This window comes from Bombus pyrosoma, linkage group LG4 (assembly GCF_014825855.1).
Source record: "Bombus pyrosoma isolate SC7728 linkage group LG4, ASM1482585v1, whole genome shotgun sequence".
Lineage (NCBI taxonomy): Eukaryota > Metazoa > Arthropoda > Insecta > Hymenoptera > Apidae > Bombus > Bombus pyrosoma.
In genome coordinates this window covers 8,864,700-8,888,436 of record NC_057773.1, presented here as the reverse complement: position 1 = coordinate 8,888,436, position 23,737 = coordinate 8,864,700, and the positions used below count along the sequence as shown (strand labels likewise).

The window sequence follows — 23,737 nt, the reverse complement described above, 5'->3', positions numbered from 1 at the left end:
ATTCTATTTCGTTCTCTTTTCCTTTAATTTTCTATGAAACATCCCATCGTTACTAAATATAAATGCAAATATATTGTCGTTACATACTCGTCGGCACATACTCGTAAAGTTTTAAAGAAACATGAATTTCGAAGTTAAAATTCACCACTTATTTTTGTAATCTATGGGAGCATATAAAAGCTGCGCATGTTTTTCCATGATATTTCTTCCTTCGCGTTTCTTACAAAGTGTAATTTTAAAATTACACCGACTCCGGGAAAAGGTAAAGAAGTGAAATACATTTTAGGTCACGACTCTTTAAAATCTCATTCGACTTATGAAACTAAGGGAAACTAAACAAGAGGAAACTCGTCCAGGAAGAAAGATCGCAAAAAGTAAAGAACGATTGTCATAGGTCTGCGCATTTTATTTTTATAACTCTTGAAGTTGACCCTGCATAGCTATGTTTCGTGTCACGATAGTAAACTATTATGAAGTCTTCTGCTATTTTAGAAAACTTCGTGAAAGTAAAAATCATCGTGAATTCCAAAATTCTACTACGCTTGGCAAAAAGTTTCCAAGCAAACTTAATAATATTGAACTAACTAAAAATACTAAACTTCTTGAGATGTAAAATGCTATGATATAAATATATACATAAATACAATATATATGGAAATGTTGAACAATAATATTTAACAAATATTGACAAATAGATTGCTAAATATTCTTTCCCCAGTAACATTTCTTCATTCTTTTCTACTACATAAAAATTTAAATTCTTGATTGCATTTTTTGTATTTACTTCTTATCAAACCGATTTAATCTTTCCATGTGTTTTGTGCCAGTGAATAAATACTGTTACTCAAATTTGATAAATTATCAATATTAATACAAATTTTTCCGTAACAGCGGTAAATTTCATAACGAAAGAAATTCAATTGTGCAAAATAATTTAACAAATTTCCATCCGATTATCCTACGTACCTTAAAATTGTAAAATTATAGAAATTCAAAAGCTATAATTTCTAGTTTCTCGATTTACTAATATTACTAACCATACTTCACTAATATAGTTAATTTCATAATGAATTATTATTATTATTAGTGAATTATTAATGCATTCATAAATCATTTTACTTTGGGAAAAAGCTTTAGCTTTCCGTTCAAAACCGAAATACAAGATTTCAATTTGTTTCACGTCCATTCTTACCGCGGGAAAGGTTATGGGGAAAGATGGTTCGAATTCCGCGCGCTGCAAATATCCCGAGAATGTTTAAACGAAACGCGATTTATAGCAGAAGGAATGGCGCTCGCCAATTGTTCCTTTGCCAACGTCAAATGCTGTATCGCCCCGCGCGTCTAGCAACAAGTTGATGTTTCCGTTTACATGCAAACGTCCATACGCTAACGTCGAGATCAAACCGATAGTTACGCGACAAGAACTGCTAAACACTTTAGAGGCAATGCCAACAGTTCCAACAGAAACGCAAGCAGCGTCGCTAGAACGATATGCGAAATACGTTCTGAATACGAGCTGGCTGAATGGTTATGTTATAATATCCATTTCACGCTCGAACATTTCGTTTGATTCGTGTACGACGCTTCTGGAACCGATAGAACAGGCATAAACTGCAAACGATTATGATCAGGTACTTCGTGGGTTCGATAAAATAAGAGAAACTGATGCGTATCGAGAATTTGAACAATTTGAATAAAATCATTAAGAATTCAAAATGAATGATTTAGAAACTAATTATCTCTTTATTCTAAGGATCTCAGGATTTTCGCTATCAGATACAAAAACTATATATTTTGCAACATTTTATTGAAAATAAACGTAAAGGCTACACGGAAACAGCGAGATGAATTTATATTTCTCTTGATTTTTCGTATTAATTAATATTTTTCTAAAAAAAAAACAGGAATTGCAAATTATCGTGTTTCTCCTCTCTCTTGATACTAACAAACACGTTACGTATGATATCAATGATGACATTCAAGTTAAGGTACGAAATGTACATAAATTTCTCTTCTATTACTGAGCATAAGCGTATAACAACAGCGATATACAGGAAAAGTACGGAAGAAGTAGGTCATATTTTCCTATTTTTTTATATGGGAACAATTTTAAACTCTGTACGCTGAGATTCGCATTCATTCGGTTTTGAAATCAAATACGCGTTTCTGCCACTTTGTGGAATATTAAAAAAATATTGATTATCGTAATGTTAGTTATTTGGTTGACATTTTATAAACCTTCAGGGAATTATCATGTGTTTTTTAAAAACTCGTATCTGAATTTAACGAATTCAAATTCTTCAACATTTTTTTAAGATAATACGTAGCGTTTCTTTGGATATGGGATTTCAAGGATTTAGCATTATACGTAAAATTAATTGCTGTCCTTTCATACATCCTCGGTATATGAGATACAGATACATATACGAGTGTATATACGAAATATGTATATGGAAGGAGTATATAGGAATGTAATACGAATAATGAAAAAAATAAATGGAACGAAGAATCGAAGAAACGTAGAATATTTTCCAGCGAGTCTAAAGACGTGAAATTATAATTATCTACGGTTTAGCAAAATTAATATTTTAAATACAGTAATTTCGCCAGTAATTAGCAATATACGAGCACGTTTGGGAAATTAGTTCTGCAGAGTCAGGCTACACAGAAGTTTCTCTTGCTTTGGTGGAATTCTACCAAATATAGCAAAACCACAGAATTCGTATCACGCTATTCCACCAATGCCGGTTTTGCAAGAAAATATCCATATATTAACGCGTTGATCGAATGGTACTGCATAACAGTATTAATAAAAATATCAAACACAATGCCAGGATCTTGAATAATTCATCAAATTTCTCAATTAAATTCCAGTTTCGTAAATTATTCTAGCTATACACAATATATCAAACGACCGTTTTATCAAGGCAATGAAAGCAGCGTTGACGAGCATACCCTTCTATTCAAATATTACATTTTCAGAGCAACCTTTTCAATATTATGACGTTATTATAACAGTTCCTCTGAAGCATACAAATTCGATATTTCTTTCAATTTTTATATATCTGTGTTCTTCTGTTAAAAAGAAGATATATATTTTACGGGTAAGGTGTTTCGGAATACATAAACTAAATTTTCTATAATTAATCTAGTCTGGAAATTATATATTTCTATCCCGAAATTGTGAAATTGTCGATGAGAAAGTATCATAATTTATCAACCGTATTAAAGAAAGAAACAGAGAAGAAAAGGAGAAATTTTCTATAAATCACGTCTACTTGACGTTACTAAAATTTATCATAGAAATATTACGACCACATTGTTGGTCGTTATAAATAATCATAATATTCGATGGCTTTCTATAATACAGTAGCTCATGTGTGTTGTAGAAAACACTCAAACATAACGTAATGTAATCCGACAACATTGGTGAAATTTCAAACGTACTAGGAAATGTTTAGTACAAGTATACATTTCAGGAAAATATGTAAACAGTCGATTGTTTACTGTTAGTAAATCTTGATTATGTCTCTTCTATGCACATCTGCCTAAGACGTTTGAAGAATGTCAACGAGATCCGCGCTATTATATTATAAACAACCTTTTTGATGTACACGGTTACAGAACCGTAAACAGAGACACTCACAGACCCATTTCAAGGTTTGTTTAATCGCAGGATTGAGGATAATTTTCCTCAATTTGAAAGAATAAAACCATGTACATATTTAGTCATTACGAACGTGCATTGATTCGATAAAGAATAGAAATTATTACTTTGGTTAAATATGTCTATGCACGATGACTTGAAAAAGCTACCAATTGAGATTTAAAGATTTTTTGGAAAAAAGACAACATCATGAGAGATGTCAGTATTATGTACATTCTGCAAATTTTTGCGTTGTATTTCCCATAGCTGAATAAATATCTGCTGTCTAATAGCGCAACACACAACGGATTAAAGTACATAAACGCATGATTGTGTTATTAAAACGGTAGCATTGTTATCATATCGGGAATACCGTAAATTATGTAATAAGCTTTCCACAGCTTACAAATATCCAGCATTAGCTAGAAACGTGAAGTACTTACAAGCTCAAAAGTTCCATTCTCTTCTTAACGCACACGCGAACCATTGCCAATCCAATGTAATCCTTCCTTTAGTAGCGACATAGCCGCTAGTAAAATACGATTTTCCCCGTCTCTCAGACACTTTCACGGCGGATATGCCGCGATCAAAAGAGTTTCATTTTGCTTTTGAGCATCTACCGTATTCCGGCTCCTCTCTTGAATATTTAGTGGAGGGTCGCGATGTCTAGCCGTGCCATAGCCGCGACATTTCATTAATAAATGACTATGTGTTTCCTCTATTCCTTAATCCGTCACAGATTTTCCTGCTTTTCGTGCTTAGTCTAAGAACATGTTTAATCTAAACAGAAAAGAGTCTTGATATTTTGATCGATCGGTTGCCATTCATTTTTTATTAAAAATCACAAGTCGAAGCAACTATGGTTGATTATTCAGTTAATTATTTAATTCTACCACGTTTAATAAGCATTTGATTCAAAACGAAACGAGATTTAATATATCAATAAATTATTGATAAATTTTTATTCTAGATCACAAATTAATGAGTGATAATTACGCTGCGGTTGATTAATTATGACGGAATCTATATCTTTAAATTTTAAAATTTGATTGGTTTAAAAATAGAAATAATTCTAACTCATTGGTCTAAATTTGAATATATAAGAATGCTTTTATTTGTAATATCTATGATATTTATTTGGCTTTGTAAAGGTTTATAAATAATTAGACGCAGCTTAGAGAACCTTAGAGAACCTTATTTAGGTCAAAAATATTTCTTTCGTAATATTACCTTCGTAGTTTATTACAAACAGTAGATTTTAACATTTCATTGTTTTAGAAAGAAGACTGTATATAACTGCCATTTAAAATTTCCTTGAAAATTTATTCAAATAACAAATTAGAAAAGAAACATGAAATCGAAAAGAGAAACAGGAATAAATCTTACCGAAAAGACTCGAAAATCCTTAAAAAAAGTTCGCTGCCAGTTGATGTATCTCGCTTCCGTATTTTTTTAACTTAATTTTCTACCCCATTCTGTTTTATGTCACAACGCTAAATTAGCATCCTGTTCTATTTATAAAAATCACATAGCCGTGAAGCTTTAAATCTCAGTCTACAGTTCCTATTATTCTTCTCAGTTCTATTCTGGAAATAGTACTTTATTCTAAAATCATTATTTTTGCGTATTTATTTATTTTCTAAATCACTTATCGCACACTTTTAATAAATACAATTGCTGTATAAGCCATCGGTCAAGTTAATCATACCTTAATACTTAATTTTCTTTATTCAAACTACAAACGAATTTCTAATTATTTTACATTTCGAAGGATGATCAAATGTTCCTTTTCCTTTTACGATATAACCATTACGAATACGTTATTTTGTTTATTTTATACATTTTGTATATTACGTTGCATTCTTTCAATGTTCGCACCTATACAGTGACTGTAAAAATCATTCGCAAGCCACTTTATATATTGCTACAGCCCTGATTTTGTTACTAATTAATTAGATCCAAGTATATCGTGTATCATTTAGCAACACTTTTATCTGACTACAAAAATTCGATACTATGAAAATGAAACGTAGAACTTGATAAAAAAACAATTCAATATACTTTTCGTAACCACTGTAAATTTCTCATAAATGTGTACACAATCCACAATCACATGATAACATTCGCAACGTTTCTTAATTGCTGGAACAAAAACACTTGGTTTTTCAGACTCTACGATACATATACAAAACCTATTCTACAATTCTGCTACGTTTCAAAGTTTAGATTCCCCTTGAAATAAGACCTCAATGAAGCCTGCATCATCTTTCAATGGTTAAGAGACAAAAGTAAGAACCAGGAACCAAAACAAATCTCATTGTCCTTTTCAATCGTTCGTAGCCCAGTTTCACAGGGAAGTTTGACGAGAAAGGAGACTGTACCAATTATCTCGTCCTCTGAAAGGTTCTGAGAAGAAGTCGACGATCATTTCCCGCAGAGGGACAAGAAACAAGAGCAACTGCTGAGAGGGAGATTGTATCAACGAGATTCGTGGCGGAGCTTTCCGCTGATTTTCACGAGACTTCCTGGTAGAAGGCGCGGTGCTAATCTCTTTGGCTGAAAGCCCGTCACCAAGGACCAACGGCTGTCTGCGGCGGTCAGATGAGACGGCCATGACGACGTCTGCCCAAAATTATCCCGCTGTTTTCTCGCAATCAACTTTTCACACACTGTTTTCACAGTACGTAATTATTTTCGCTTCCTTGACTTCCAAATCTCGGAAAGTGGTTATTAAATAATTTTCTTATATTTCTCGCTAGTCTCGTTAAAGTAGGTATTTTGAACAACGTAGAAAAGACGATCAGCGGGATACTTGTATCGTTTCATAAGCTTCATCATTTTTTTTCCTTGTCAAAAATTCAACATCAAAATAATACGCAATTATTATATGAGAGCGATGATGTATCAATAATGACTATGATATTACGATATTCTTTTCAATCACGATATTGTATTTTCTATACTATTTTCTTCTCTATAATCTTTTTAATTATATTTTAAGTACTTCGATGCGATTATCAATCGATATTTAACTAAAAACTAAGATAATCAGAAAACAGAATATTCTCTCTGTATATCGTAACATAAATATATTTCAAATATCTTGAAATTGAATATAGAAATATCGGTTTGATCTTTAGCTTGTTAATTACACTTATTCCTTTATCGACGAACCACTTTCCTCTACCGACATGTGTACACAATTTGAAACGCGCAGCATTCCACGTTAATCGAATTAGCCAAAGTATTATCGATTAGTTCGACGATTTATTCGGTTTATTTCCAGGTTGCAAATTCGTTTGCGACGTTATCGAACGATAGCTGAAATGTCAGCAAGCGTTTAAAAGCCACTTTAATCCGACCTTTATTTCGTTGGACATTTGGTTGAAATACCCGGCTCGAGAAATCACTAAAAGCTTCAAAGAGCGCGTAATCCAATTTCCAATGAGAATTGAATGTCCGCTATATCTAACAACTTACGTGATCGTGACCAAGTTTTCAGTGACATGTACTCCGTTATTATTTCAACTTTTATTATCTATCGAGAAGAATTTCATGGACAAACAATTCATAACATCTACGTACCTGTACAGTGTAAAAATTATTGTCTGGCCTTTCAAAGATTAGTATTTTTTCTGCCTCCTATGCGTTTCATAAATATTCGTCCTATAAATTTGTGTTTAATTTGTGTTAAAGTTTCGATCGATTTGGATTCATTATCATAATTAATTGCGTTATTAATGTATCGTTTAAAGGAGAGCAATTGTACTAGTTAAACTAGTTCTTACTTTGGAAATCAAAGTTTGAACGGATGAAAGGCATTGTTATTGGAATATCGATCGTAAATTATATGAATTAGCGGAAATTATACCCATTCCTTTTATAACTGTCATAAAAGTTACGATACTTGTATGGAATCTAAAATTTTCGATTGAAACATAGAAAGAATCAAATGAGATGCTTCCAATAAAAGGATATCACAATAAAAAAAATGATTTAGAAAGATGATAAAACGAACTATAGAAATAGAATTACGATTACAATAAAAAAATATGCAATTCTAAGAAATTGATATTTGGAAAAATATATTACCTTATTAGTTGGAAAATATATTTATTGATTTGACGTTAAACTTCAGCGTCACTTCAAATCGCCGGTTCATCTCTTCGTGCAAATTAAAATTGAAGAAACGAAAGGAAATAAAATTTCTTTTTTCTTTTTTTTTATTTGGTCGTCAATTTACAAGCAATTCTCATTGAGAATTTTAAGTAACTTCGTTTGGCGTGGTACAGTAACTTGCATTATAATAATTTATATTATGTTTGATTCTAGTTGAATCTAATGCTTCAATCTAAAGGGTATTTTTCTTTTTGGTCTGATCGGGTCTGATCGGTCGTGTCAAGTAGTTGGGTGACTAATGGGTTGTGGTGGTTGTTGACTCTTGTGTTATATCTGCTTCTGAACTTGTATATTTCTTCTTTGACTGTGGGTATCTTGAGGTCGCCGTGGATTGTTTCATTGGTGACATACCAAGGTGCATTTATTAGGGATCTTAGTGTTTTTGATTGGAATCGTTGAAGAATTTCTATGTTGGAGTTGCTCGCAGTTCCCCATAGTTGGATCCCATAGATCCAAACAGGTTTTAGTATGGCTTTATATAGCATTATTTTGCTCTGTGTGCTTAAGTTGGAGCGACGGCCAATGAGCCAGTAGAATTGTTTAAGTTTAGCCTTGAGTTGCTTCGATTTGTCTATGATGTGTTGTTTCCATGTCAATCTCCTGTCCAGAGTCATGCCCAGATATCTGACTGAATCCTTGTTAGGAATTGTAATATAGGAAATGAAATGACATATAAAATATTAATAACAGCTTATAATATGTGTTCGTGATCGGTTATTACTTTTATAAATTAATAATTGAACTTATAACTAATAGTTTCGGACGAAGATTTCGGAAGAAAGATTCAATCGGACTATAATTTTATAATCTGGATAGAATGGTCTTCGTTTACATACCCATCATTTTCAGAATATCTATTAGAAACTTCTTGCAAAGTCCAACATTCTTTATAAATTCAAACAGTGACTTTTACCTCAAGGAGGCAATCTCATCAAGCAGATACGTTTCAAATTCAAATAACGTGGAATCTAGAATCGCCAGAATCTTTTTCTTTTTAGTGGATTTCCTTCGTATCGAGATTACGAGAATATTTCTCTTCTATTAAAAACTGATTCTACAGATTCTACAAATTCTACTCTATATTATAAAGGAGGAACTCTTATCGTATAACTATTCTAATTATATCGAAGAAACTAAGATTCTTCTACAAGTTAATACTTTATTAAATTAAGTTGCACCACTGAAACTTAATACCTCCGCCCCTATTCCGTTTTCTGGTACTTTCTTCGACTTTTCCTCCTTTTCTTTAAAATTTGATCAGTATGATCGAATTTCCTTTCTCTCTCTCTCTCTCTCTCTCTCTCTCTCTCTCTGTTTATCTGTACGAAAACCAAAAATCATTTTCATATGTATATTTGTACACTGTTATGTGTATACGTGAAACTTCATGAAATTTTATGTGTATATGTTACGTATTGATCGAAATTTTCAAATTTTTGTTCTACACTTTTATGAATAGACCGTAGAAGTTTATATATTTACATACATGAAATTTAGATCTGTTGGAATGCTCAGAATGTGCATAAAAATATATAAAGTATTTAAAGTAAAGTACCGCTTATAAATAATTAATAATAAAACAATACTTCACACGTAAAACAGTGTACGAATTATTTATGGTATTGCGATTGATCTAATTGAAAAAGTTAACAACTCCTACAATTAACGTTTCAATGTAAAGAAGGTACGAAAGTATCCACCGTAGCGTAAAGATAACAGATTTTATATGAAAATTCATTAAGTTGGTCTTTTGGTAAAGCTTGCGAATTATAGTAAAATAAATCATCGGAAGGAAAATTTGAAATGCAGATTTTTTTTAAATCCTTCATATTTAGTTTCTGGATATGTGTTTCGTTACCCAAAGAGCGATTTCATGTACAATAATATACATATGTTTCTAAATTTGTCCTTCCCATTTTTCTAAATATTCGAAATTTGTAATATTTTAAAATTTAAACAAACACTGTCGTAAAATAAAAACTTGAAAAAGAACTCATTTCCTTTATCGATTACGTATACCTATTAGTATATATTTTATATTTATATATTTTCTGGTCAGATTTTTCTTTGGAAAAGAAATCAATCGATTGCAACCTTCCACTTACAGGAAAATTTAATAATTTAATGATCATAGTTTTTCATTCGTAGAAAACGTAAGAATTAAAAATTACAATAAAAATACTAGCAATAAAAATACAAGTACTAACTATGAAACTAGCCTTGGTTTCTTCCAAATTTCTAATCCAAATCAAATTTCTAAAATAGCTATCTCGAAGTACTAAACGAAATTCCTTATCTAATCTATAATTCTAAAATTAATGTCATTTTTATCACTTTGATAATAAATACTGAGGTTGATAATAAATTTTGTCATTTTTACCAACAGTAATGGAGGAAATAATATAGGTATAAAAAGTAATATATAAAAAGTACAAGAACAGAAATTAGAGAAAGAAATGGATAACATTTCTCTATCGTAAAATAATATTTATATTACAGCTCGTATATATTCTACTCTTTTTAACTAAAATATCACATTTCGAAATATACGAGAAGTCTAAAGTTTTACCATTTTTGTGTCGTCATTTTCCTTCGTACAATATAAAAATATTTAATTATTGTTTAACATCGTGTTTAATACAACTTTGATTAAAAGAGAAAAACACGGAGAACTACGTACCCTGAAAAATGAACAAATGCCAAATACAACATTTTAACTAAGAACAGTATCGTATTTACTGTTTAACAAATCGTTTCCAAAGGATTAAACCGGTCTTCTACATTTAACGAAGCAAACCAACATTCGCAAAAAAGCTCCTATACTACCGTCTCAAATCGTTTGCATGGAAATGATTTTATTTTATCCCATGCGATTTCCTGAGGATTTACGGCGTCTGCCACGCAAAAACACACGGGGGACCCATCGATTAACCCAACGTTCATTTCACTTGTGCTTCTTTCTTTCCTTTAAACTCGCCTGCGTCCATTATTAGCCTCGTAGCATCTAGCAACGACATTGTTCGCGGTGTAATATTAACAAAACGGCAAGTTCTGACGTATAACGCGAAAGTTTCGTCATAACGCCGAAGATGAATATTTCTAGAACGTGAAGGAAAGCCAACGTCGCGTAAATACGGCGGGATCGCGGTGAAAAGGAAGCTGAGCTTTTAAGGGACAAGTTTTCGCATTAGCGAAAAGACGTAACGTAACCATGGTCACATGCTTCAAGGCAATTACGGACACTTCGACACTGCGACACGAAATCGTCGGAATTCTGTGGCACTTAAAAGAGTTCGTTTCTCGTAGCAGTCATTTCCCTTCGTCTTTCGCTTTACGTAGTTCTATCTCTTTGTATAATTACGAAGTAAGGTTCGGTGCAAAGCGTTTTAATAGTGCCGTCTCTTCGAAGGAAACTTGTCGCTTTTAATTAAATGTGCAATTAACAGAGTACGTTAGTGGAACTATCTATCTTGGAAAATGTTCCGGAAGATTAAAAGTTGGTTGTCTTTGCTTTTGTCAGCTGTTTTTGCTGTTTTTTTTTTTAAATATAATAGCGATAATATATCGTTAGAGCATGATGACGATTATGTATTTATCATTTATCTTTAGTAGATCGTACTTCTTTTCCTTACCGAGATGCGTTAAATTCACATAATTTACTTGGAGTAGGTAGAAAATTTATTTTAGATGTCGTTTTTTTAAATTTTATGCTTTGCGACTGTTTCACTAAACGGAAGAACAGTAGTATAAGGAAAAAAGTATCCATGTATAAGTGCAACAATTAATACCGTCTCTTTTAACCATACTAGAATTATATCATACGCCGAATAATTTTACTCTAATTTTCTTAAACTAAAATTTGTAACACTTAATGAAATATTTGCATAATTTTATATATCCAACAAGTAATAACTACACTTTTCACTGTGATCAAATAGAGATAAAATGACTAAGAATTGAAATAATTGTTTAAATCTAAAATAGTTTTAATTGAAAGAAAAAAGCATTCACGCATGTGTACATAAAATATTTTTATCCAAAATGCACGATACTAGTATATGGAATTAACTATGCATTAAATAAATTGCGATATTTAAGAAGCATTTTAGTCGCCCTCATTAATATCGTCTCGTCTGGAAATTTTAAATGAGAGCAACTCTATGACAAAACAAAAATAGAGGCCTATTCATTACTTGCACCACATTGAGTTCCGTCACGACAAAGCATCTTTCACACTTCACAGCGTGCTTCTGCATTTCAAAAAGACCGACAAAACATCAAAGTAGTTCGTTTCTTACCTTGCGTGCCCCGTTCCTTTTTCTTCCGCCGCAGTCTCCTCTTTTGCACTTTCTCCTTATAATTAGATGACGAAGAATCGTCGCAACCTGCCGCTTCCTGTTTCTCCGCGATCTTCTTCGCCTCCTCCTGCCTCTTTTTCAGCAGCTCGTACACTCTCTTAAAGTAATCTCTAGCAATGTCCTCGTTCGATTTGTTCGTTAACACGCCTCCACTATTCGAACAGTCAGTATTATCGGCAGATTGTTCATCGAGATTTCCTTTCGAATCATTTCGCTCCACGCATTCCCCCAAAGATGGCAATTCCTCGCTACCATCCACGATCTTGAATGTGTCGCTTTTCTTCACATTCGATCGCGTGTATAACTTATAGTCATCCTTATAGTCATTGAAAGCCTTCTTGGGAATTGTGCTGTAACCACAATCCGGAGAATTCACGATAGATGAATTAGTTTCATGATTCTTCGCTTGGACCTTCGCTAATATATGATTCCTGGACGTGTCGGGCTTCTTATCAACAACCAGATAATTTTCCTGTAAACTGGTACTTGGCCTATCGTTGACGGAGTCGTTAGAAGCGTCGTTAGAAATCACAGTGAACGAATCGCCCAATTTAACCCGACCATCATCCGAAGTTCTTTGATTCTCGGGACTGTTTCCTTGTTTCAGTAATGGATTCACGCAATTCTGCAAGTTCTGGCAGATTTTGCAATTCTTAAAAGAACACAGATCCGTCTGAAGATCTTTCCATCTCGGTTTACTCATAAAGTCTTCCTCTTTGACTTCTCTGGCGTCTGATTCGCGATGCTGTCTCTCGTGCTTCTTTCTCTCCTTGTACTGGCGCCAGGACTCTTCGACGGTGTCCTGGCACCTGACACGCCTCGGAGGATTCTCCTGCTCCGAGTCCAGGCTGGCTCCCATCTGGCCCAGCAACACGTCGCTCTTCGTTTTTCGGTAGAGCTTCCGTTTCTCCGCGGGCTCCCTCGTTTGGGAACTTTGTCGACGATTCGTGCCAGTCGTTTCCGCGGCCTCGAGGATCGTCTCGCTCCTGGAACGACGGTACGCTTTTTGCCCGAACGTATCTTTGGAACGCGACCTGTCGGCCCTCAACGATCTCTCCCTCTCGATCTGCCTGCTGCTGCCCACTTTCTGCCTGTCCTTCTGAAGAATCTCAGGATCGAACCTGATGACGCTCGTCTCGCTGCGCACCTTTCGGGTACGATAACCTCGTGGATCCTCCGGCTGCCTGTAATCCGAGTACCTCTTTTGAATTCCAACGCCAGGACGCGTGTTGCTCCGACTCGAACTCCTCGACTGTTCCAGTTCCATCCTCTGTTGAATCTTCCTTCTCAGAAACGATCTCACCCTTTCTAGCTCTTCGTTCTTAATCTTCCTGCTAACGTTGGTGTCTTCCGGTTTCAAAGTCTCGTCAGAAGCTTCGTGCGATTCGTTGTCCACGAAATTATTCTCATCATTGCGTCCTCTTTTGCTTCTCACATCTTCCTCCCTAATTGCTTCTCTGAGACGGGTCAAACCGTCTTTGATCCTCTGACTAAGAATCTCATCGTCGTTCTCATTAATTTTTAATCGTGGGTCCTCGTTAGATTCTTCTTCCTCCACGTGCACCAATCTTGGCAGAGTCTCGCTCTGACTCCTCAGATAAGCCTTCACCTTCTTACACCTCTCCTTGGCGATCTCCTCGGCACTCTTTCCCACGGTATTCTTATTTCTTAAGTCGTCTATAATTTGCTGTCTTAGATAATCTCCTATGGAATACCTTTTCGAATTTGTCTTCTCGTCGCTCTCTTTCGACGCGCTCTCGCAACCACCAGAATGTCTACTCTTCTTTTTCCTCTCCTTCTCCTTCACCGTGACCTCGCTTTTTGATTTCCGCGGTTTGTAGCCAAATTGAACAGACCCAAACTTCGTACTGAATCCGTCCACGTTCCTGTTCCCTTGAGCAGGAAGCGCAATCGTCGAAGACGTGGAGGAAGATGAAAAGGACGAAGGAACGGTGGAAGGTTTCTCGCTTGTGGATCTGCTGCTTGGAAACTCCTCGTGCGAGCTGAGACCCTCACGAAAAGAGCCTCTGGCCCGCTGCGCTGTTCGTCCAGTCGTCTCGACCAGGAGACGGCCATCCTTGTCCAACAGCTGGATGACAGGAAGCTTGTCCGCGGACGTGGTCAGCTCCCACTCCCAGTGGAGCGGCTTGTCCAGCTTCAATCTGATGATCGGTTCCGTAGGTTCATTGGAAGACGAAGAATCCGGATTGACCAGGCTCGACGACGACGTGGCTGTTATAATCGGGTGAGCGTTCTTCATGTTTCCGGTTCTCGCGCTCTCGTGCACAAGCCGAGGCAGTTTTCGTTCTTGCGCCTCACCGGGTTCGATCACCTCCGCAGCTCGAGGGCCACCGTAAACTTTTCGTCCCCCTTAACGATTTCAGCGAAACGATCACCTCGATGTTTGGACCCAGTTGACTTTTAGCTCACAGGATGATGTTTCGATATTTTTAACCATATACGGGAAATTTCAATTAGTTTGCCTCCTATCGATCGTATGATGGATTAACGTGATGCCTATCGATCGATTCTTTTGATCGTGTAATCGATTAACGCGATTTTTGTCGCTCGACTCTCTTGATTATACGATTTATTAACGTGATTTTTGTCGTTTGATTTTTACTTTGTAAGGAGCTTCCTTAATTTTTTTATTTCGCAGTTAAATTTAAAAGATTTTTAATTTGCCAATCTTATTTTCGTTTTATGGCTACATTTAGATGATTTTCACTTTGTAGAGGGCTTCTTTTTATAGTCAAATGCAGTGACTTTTTCTTCCTGGGGGCTTCCTTTGCTTTCTATTTTTACTTTATAGCCAATTTTAAATGATCTATTTCTATTTTGAAACCAAGTTTACGTGAAATCTTTAGTTACTGTACGCATTGATTTATATCAGAATTTTAATATAACTTGTTCTCGTTTTTTGTAAATTAGAGAATAAAAGCTTGTCACCTCGTGGAAGTATCAGTATGCTCTTTTTTCTTCCATGAAGAATATTTACAGGAATACCAAGCTCGACAGTGGGCGAAAATTAGCAAACATTTATACTGGCGAAAATTCTTTTTCGTATTATACTCGATCATTGATTTCGATTGGAATATACGCGTAACAGAGCCAAGATTTGTATTTCCACAACTCGAAGCTGAATATCAATATTCAAATGTTCATTTAGACAGTTATCGATGTATGTATGAATATTTCTTCGCCATAACACGCAAATATTTGTACGTATAGAGAAATATTTTCAAAATGAAATACAGTTATTTTGATCGAGTACCGTTGCAGCCACAAACTTCAAAATTGTTGCTAGTTCTTCCAAACGAATACTTGAAACACACCCAATACAGCTTCTAGATCCTCGAGAAATATATACCAATATTCATTGATGTATTCGCATCGTCCTACATCTTGCTATATTTTTCGCTCTTCGTACATATAATATCTCTCATTTTATTTGAAAATTATTTATGAATTAAATTTCAATTTCAATCTCACTCTAACCGTCACTTAACTGAGTTTTACCTTCTAATTAATAACCGTTTTCATATTAAACCTCTGCTTGAATCTCACTTTGCTTTTCACCATAAAATATACTTGTTTTTATTTAAAAATTGTATCAGAATTAAACATTGGATATCATCTCTGCACCTTACGGTATTCCCATTTTTATCTGAAAATTATTTAGTAATTAAATTTCTCCACCTTATGGCTTCCTCTTTTTATTTCAAATTTAAAATTAAACTTTCACATTTATTTATATTATTTTAATATGCATACATATATATATATATATATATATATATATATATATTTCTCTCGTTAAATATCCTTTAAAAATTAATCTTCCGTTTCGATCTTCGAGAAATGAAATGTTGATTGAAGACGAAAATACGTTCGTCACGTAGAAAACACTGGATCATTTGTTTACTTTACTACCATTCCGGTTAATCAGACGATCGATATATCAAAAATCGTACGATCAAACATCGTTCCACATTCGTTCACGTTTGCTTGTTCACCGATCCACGTTTCGATCTGCAAGTTACTCCAGTTGCTCGCAGACGCAACCAGCATGATATCCGGCGCGCATGAAACGCGATCGAGAATTATTGTTCGATGGCGAATCGAACGGACGCGCGTTACGTCGCTTATGTAACAGCCGACCTCAGATGCTTGGCAGCTTGTCAGAATCGAGGGAGTCTGACTTTGGGATGTTTCCGAAACCGCTTCATATCGTATTCACTATCCTCTGTTTCGTTATGTTTGCATTTATTATTCACGAATCAGCTCGCGAGTTCTCCTTACACGAAGAACGAGCGTTAAGACTGTGGAGAGCTGCTTGTTCCCTCTTGAGAAACAGGAAACACGTCTGTGTGAAGCTATAGGAGAATAGTTTTTCGTAGCTTCTAAGAGGAAACCATGACAGAAAAAGTGAATGAATGTAGTCTGCCGCGAACTTCTAACGATGGTTGTACAATTTTTAACACTCAGATGAACGTTTCAACGAAGACCCTTTAATTTGTTACGTACATTCGTACGAAAGTAATATTTTGGAAACTGAATTTTTAGATATAGTTAAATATATTCAAGTACCGTAGGGACTTTATTATAACTATTTTTAAATTTTACAGCGATATTGACGTGAATATTTTATCGTAATTAGAATTAACTTTAAGAAATAACCGTGTAAAAAAGTTTCAGTCGCTTAAAACTCGGATAAACGTAATGACACAGTTTGCGCTCCGTGTGATCACACGTTGCGTTACGTCCTACATAACGTTAATGCAGTATAACTATAGTATCGATCCACGGTACATGCTATGTTCCAATATAGAATCACGATGTCATTCAATTCAAAAGGACAACTTATTTCCCAACTTCACGGCACAACATCCACTTTCAACGAAACTAGCACAAACCGAACGAAGACCGGAACATATGAAACTACAATCCAAAGCCAACTACCTTCTAGAAATTTCCTAAAAACTCAGATATGATGTCACGAGTAACTAAAGCGGAGCAAGTCCAGCACGACGTTGCGCGAGGAGACATTGAAATAGACGTCTGGCAAGAACCTTGCAACGTTCGCCGTTGGTCCATCGGAACTGTCGACGCGAAGAAATTGGTGGTTCGCGGCGGACGCCAAAGCACGCGTGTTTACAAGCAGCCGGTTATAAATAATCACGCGTGAAATCGCGGTTGGTGCCGAGATTTTTCCAACGGGATCGGCTAAGCTCTCGATCTCGTCTTTCCCGGTCCCTCTTTCCGCTTCGTTTCCCCATGCTCGTTTAATACACCCACGCGTTCCAAGAAAGGAGCCTCGTTTCTGAAACGATTCGACCGAATCGCTAAGCAAATATCGCGGCCGGAACAACGGGAGCCCGATCTCGGGGCAAGATCAATAAACGAAAAAGCGAACTCCGCTAGGGAAAGGGATCAACGAGTAGAAGCTCGTGGAAACGAGGTTGGTTTCCTTCTTCGAGGTCCACTTGGACGCACAGTAAACTATCGCGAGTTGCTTTCTTCAGTATTTCTCGCAAGTGGACACTGATCTGATACTGACTCGGGTAGTCGTCCTCAACGCAGTGTCCACTTGAGAGAAATACTCGAGAGAGAGAGAGAGGGAGAAAGAGAGAGAGAGAGAGAGAGAGAGAGAGCTGCAGGCGATAGTTTTATTCTTAAGTACCTTTGCTAAACTGGCTTCACGATTGCAACAGCGCTAACCACCACCGAAGACCAAGGTGTGTCCCGGTTTCCATCGAGAACTTACCGCGAGCCACTCTGATACCTACATATCTCAAAATATCTCGGAAGACATAGCTGGTGGCCCGTCGGAAACGAAAAACTCGCTGCCATACCACTCGCAGCTGCTATCCCGTCGTGCTCGTCGATTCTTGACAAACGGCCAACCGTGTTCAGGTAAACGTCAGCGAGTCTCCTGATCGAGCGGAACGACGAGGACGGACAGTGGATCGGAAGAACGAAGAAATTGGGCACAATAGAACTCTACTTAGTTGCCCATCTATTCGTGTTAATACGAGGACACAGCTCCATACTTATAGTTATTGCTTTGTGTAAAAGGCGATTATTTAAATATCGCGTCGCTTGTTCTACGGGAATATGGATCATTTATTGTAGCTTAAAAATAAATAATAATAACGATAATAATATTTATGTTTTCAGATGAGCCACAGTGGATCACGAAAGCAATCGTGATTATTTCTTGAATAGTAATAATAATAACGTTCGTAGAGGAGTTAAAGTGGTTCACGAAGCACTCGAACACTTATCACAGAATACTTTATGAATATGTTATGTGCATTATGCGACATTTCTTGAAATTCCACGAACCCTGTAACGAGACACGATTATCGTGATGATAATAGTAAAATTTGAAATCAATTGGAAAATGTACATGGAAATTGCAAGACTACACGCGAAACTACACGTAATGAAAAATTGGTATACGGCATAAATAGTAGTTTTAAACATACAATTAGTGTTAGAGGTGGTTTCGCTACATATCGTGACTTATTAAAATATGTATAGCGCATAAATACTTTGGCGATCTTTACAAAGCGTATGCTTGCAATAAATGTACTGTAGCTTCCATGTATATTTTTTCAGACACGTTTCGAAGTTTATCAAATCACGATAACCGTGTCTCGTGCTAACGAGATTTGGAAATGTCTTGTATAATAGGTATGCTATGCATAAAATATTTCCAAGGGTATTCGAATACTCCCATGAACCACTATGCACTTATTACAACTAAATTTTAGATGGGTTCAAATGATGGATGATGCTAGGTTAACACGTGACAACGAATGATTGATCTTCAGGTGATTAAATTCATTTGTCTGAATGGAAAGCTGTAGGTAGCGAGAGAGTGGATGAATCACTACAATAAGAGGTTTGGCTGCATGAACTTGTCGTGGAGATGTTGCGTTGTTTTGCGTTATTTTGGAAGGTTGGATCATAGCAGGAAATAGAACCTTCGATTTACGAACTTAAAAGAGAAAGCCCAAGTACGAATTCCCATCTTCGAATACAAGACTTGTCTGGATAAACCTTTATATTGACGATAAACGATCATTATTTATAAACGTCTATTAACTTAAAAAAAAATGAAAAGGAAACTGTTTATTATTTTAAGCTATTTAATATTCAGGTTATTCGCGCATAAAGAGTATACAGTATACAGTAAAGGGAATACATCGTAATACAAGCCTATTGAACGGCCTAATAAATGACAAAATATCTGTCACACAAATTACAATCTAATTCCCCATAAACGTCTCCTTCAGGCCAGTAATACAATATTCCACAACAGTGCAGAACTAGTTGGAAGCTACAAAAAATACTGGCACACCGTTGCATTTATTCCAGCATTTACATAGTAATTAATAAATAACTGGTAATTAATAAAGGATAATCAATCAGGTCCGAGTATATTAAATTTCGTATGATTCGGTGGTACTTCTCATGTTAGCATAAAAATTTGATATCTACTATGAAAATGAACTGTACGAAATCTGATGAAAGAAGACGCTTCGTTTGTAAAAATAATGTTGCTCGCCAATACTTTTTCCAGCCGTTCTATTTATACCGCAAGAGGTCTAGATATACTAAATAGAGTTCTACTTTGTATGGAGGCAGGCGCGAAATCAGAAATCGTGCGTGGAATTACTATTGCGTGAACGCGAGGACAGCGCACGGCTCGCGACTGGTTGCGTTCGCGGTTGCAAGTTCGTTCGTTGGATCGATCGATCGATCGTTATCTCGGCTGAGACATCGCGTGCTCGATCCTCGTGCGACTCGCGTACGAGCCAGCCGCGGATTCACTGAAGCGGCCGCACGGCTGCGTCGCGGCAGCCGCGTGTAAACCCACGCCGCCGTCATACCGATCTTAAAATAAATCCCGCGGGATCGAATGTATAGGATGCGGGAATGCCAACACGTGGGATGTGTCACGAATATCATTCGACCGCACGCTCCAGCACGCTCCCGTCCTCGTACCAGGTGCCAGGTATGCGCGAGACAACGCAACGTGCACACGAGCGATCGTCAGTCGCTTGGATTCTCTATGGCGCGTTTCCATTGCGAGTTTGGAATTTTAAGGTGAATCGTAAGATATATTTCGTAATAACGTCGCTGACGAGTCATTTTCCAAAGAGGAATTCATTTCTATTTGTCTTTGGATTTGGATTGATCAGATTTATCACGTTAGATGTAGAATGTGAATCACAGTAGAAGTAACGCTATGCTGTTGTATCGTATTAGCAGACTGTGTATTTTTATGCAAATTAATATTTTTGAGAATGTAATTAAAGAAATATGGTCTTGGTAGAATATTGTTTTACTTGAAAAGGAATATATATACTGTGGATTGTTTTACCTGGAGCACTATGCTTCGGATATTTTATATATTTTTGCATATTGTGTGCATCTTGTGCTATTTAGCGCTTTGGAATTTAAATTAAACGCGTAAAAAACCGAAATCTAATTATGAGGTCCGAGTATATTAAATATCTCATGATTTAAAAGTACGTTCGTATGGCTAGAAAGTTTCATACCATGAAAGTGAGATGTAAAATCTGATGAAAACAAAGCTTCTTTGGAAAATACGAGTACGAGCCAACCATTTTAATAGTCACTGCAATTCTCACTTGGTATATTCAAGTCGCCTATTGCATAAGGTATACAATACAAATTAAACCTACTTAAAGAAACGTTAAATGAAACCCTCAGCGGTTTAACAAACATTAAAAATACATATTTTTCTTCTCGAAGCTCAAAAAGATTTGCATCTATGTTATAATAAAATTTAATGAAAAAAATTCAATATTATTTCACCTAGTATAGCATACCCCAAATCACCATTGCTAATGATCAATCATTTCCAGCATTAATAATACTCGTCTAAAATAAAAAGTAGTCTTAATTAAGTAAAAAGTAGTTCTTATTAAAATATTTTCCCAAAAGTTTTCCAACTTGGAGCACGATACCACCAAAAATTCCCCGATCAAATTTCATTAAATTTCGCGAGAATTCAAGCCACTTGGCTAAAAACGTTCACATCGTTAAAAAGAACACAAACCACGTGGTTAGAAATTCCATAGTGATGTTCTATCAAAAGTTTCGTCGGAAGTTTCCAACTGTACATAACGCGAGACTTGCAGCCATTGAAAAGCTCACCTAGGCGACTCACCCGAGGGGCATGACATTGCTTGCCAAGATAAAGCCGACTGCACGATAACTATGGAACATTTGCTTACTTTCGATCATGACCAAGTGCAACGATGTGTGCGCATAGGTTCACACACGCGCGCGTTTCGCGGTCCTCCACGGCCTATGGAAATAAAGCGTTCAATTTATCGCGACCGCGAATGTCGCGTTTGATTTTGGCGCATCGGAACGCTGCCATTGAATCTTGGTCCTTGTTGACTCTTCACGTGCTTGAATTGTTTTCTGAGATTGTTTGCTTACCATACGTTGAATCTTTTGCGCTTATTGTAAGGATATATTTGCCTTTGTAAGTGGATTTAAAATTGAGACGTTCTGGAATAGAATTCGTAATACGCAGTCGGTCACAAAAGCCTAGAACAAACCTTCTAAATATAGGATATTGCGATAGAAATGTCTATGAATTTTGTTGACACGTTAAAACACATATCGTTAAAATATACGGTGGGCGTGCGAAAATTTCCGATCAGAATAAATTTTCAACATTGCGTCCGGAAAGCGATATCTAGAAGATCTTCGAGAATTTTGAATAATATTTGGTATGGGAGTATAAGTAAAAGATAGTAGGATACGTAAGCACTATTATGTAGTCGACATTCCTTAAAATATTATTTTTGGAACATAAAATGAAAAATCTACCTGACTGGAAATTTTTACACGCCACTGTAACACAATTTATTCGCTTTCACGTTTCTTAAGAAGAAAGGATCAAAGGGATATAGAATAGAATATTACAGAATTTACACATGCCCAATATATCTATGTGAAATCATCAAAATAGTAGGCTTAACGTTATGTTAATATCTTGTAGATTCCCTAATCACGTAAGTAACAATAATCTTCCTGGCGTTGATTAAATCGGAAGTTTTGTGATATTTCATGGTAAATAATTTTCTGACACAGTGTTTTTCAGCTTCTGTGGCAAGTCAGACACACAAAATTCGGTGTACGAAGATTTTCGTGACCGACTGTAGATTATAGATATACACATGTTGTTATGAGATACGATTGATTGTTGACAGAAATTAAATGGAAAGGGATGAGATTGATCCGTTTGTATACTAGAATTTTCATCATTCCAACTAATCACGATACACGTTGTTCAAATAGCGAATACAATTTTATTTTTATATGGAAAAAATCATTTATTTCAAATTATTCTATACATATTAATATTGAATAGAAATAAAAATTTTTGGGATAAAAGTGTCACAATATTTTCCATTTTCTACCGTTAACCGATTATTCTAATATTTCTAATTTTTTTCCGAAATTATGTCGCAAATATAACATGATCAAATATTACATTCGAAGTGCTTCGGTTTTTCATGGTTTTAGACGGCGCCTATCCTCGACAGAGGAAAAGTTGATCTTACGTGTATTATTAGCATCGTATGACCCAATGTATCTTCTAATTTTAGGACTAATTACACGCGTGACTGGCCATTAATCGATCGCAAGGAACGTTAATGGTCGTTCCATTTACGCAAGGTTTATGCAAAACGTGAGTCAGGCACCGGGATAGCGCAATTGCCAAAGATTTCCACTCCGACACAAGTCATCTTCTTGCTCATCTTTGCAATCACGGATTGTGTAATGAGAAAGCAGATTTTTAAAAGAGATAAAACGTGGATTGAAACATAGTTCTGTAAGTTTCTAGCGAACGAAGCATGTCAGTAAGCGGTTGCATTTGAAGAACGAACATGCGAATTAAAAATTTAACGAGTATCGTAACTTTTTGCAAGAAATGGAAATAATGCGACAGATTGACGGTGCGTTGAAATAATAAAAATTGGAACGATAACACTTTCATGGTCGAAATAAGAAAGGATACTATTTCCTCGTTGACAAAAGTCCCTTTCTTTGTTATCGTAAACGAATCGATGTTGCGCGCGGATATAAGATTTCTCTGTGATTTCCGCATTTCTCGTTTACTCAGCTCTGGAATATTCTGCCGAGGCAAGGAACATTTTAAATTACATGAAAATATCGAACAATTGCAGTCCACAGTGCAATCAGTTGTGTCAATCTGAATATCTCGCATTACGATTGACTCATTATTATTTCGTCGGTTTTCAAGTACTATGTTGTTTATATTATTTACATTTATTATTCCTAGTTTCTATATACCATTGCTTCAAATTTCTTATTTTCAATAAATAATTTCCGTCAAATATTTCGAATCTATTTGTAAGGTGGAATTCTTCAATTTATATCATCTTATAAATAACAAGCAATTTCCAACGAAAATTGTTCGACATTTTTCTCAATTTCGTTACGCAGCAGGTGTTCCAATAAAATTCAAAGGCCG

At 35.8% G+C, this 23,737-nt stretch overlaps 1 protein-coding gene across 3 annotated transcripts in view; it reads right to left on the bottom strand.

The window, feature by feature from the left end:
• Window positions 1-17,669, bottom strand: part of LOC122566806 — a 230,127-nt gene extending 212,458 nt beyond the window's left edge. For 2 of the 3 annotated variants that reach the window (XM_043724569.1, XM_043724568.1), the window contains exon 1: window positions 12,124-17,285. In XM_043724569.1, the coding sequence (XP_043580504.1) occupies window positions 12,124-14,443 (2,320 nt within the window). In that variant the 5' untranslated portion in view covers window positions 14,444-17,285. Of the gene's footprint in view, window positions 1-12,123 lie in introns of all 3 variants that reach the window. The other variant, XM_043724566.1, reaches the window with a different exon arrangement.
• Window positions 17,670-23,737: the final 6,068 nt, after the last annotated feature.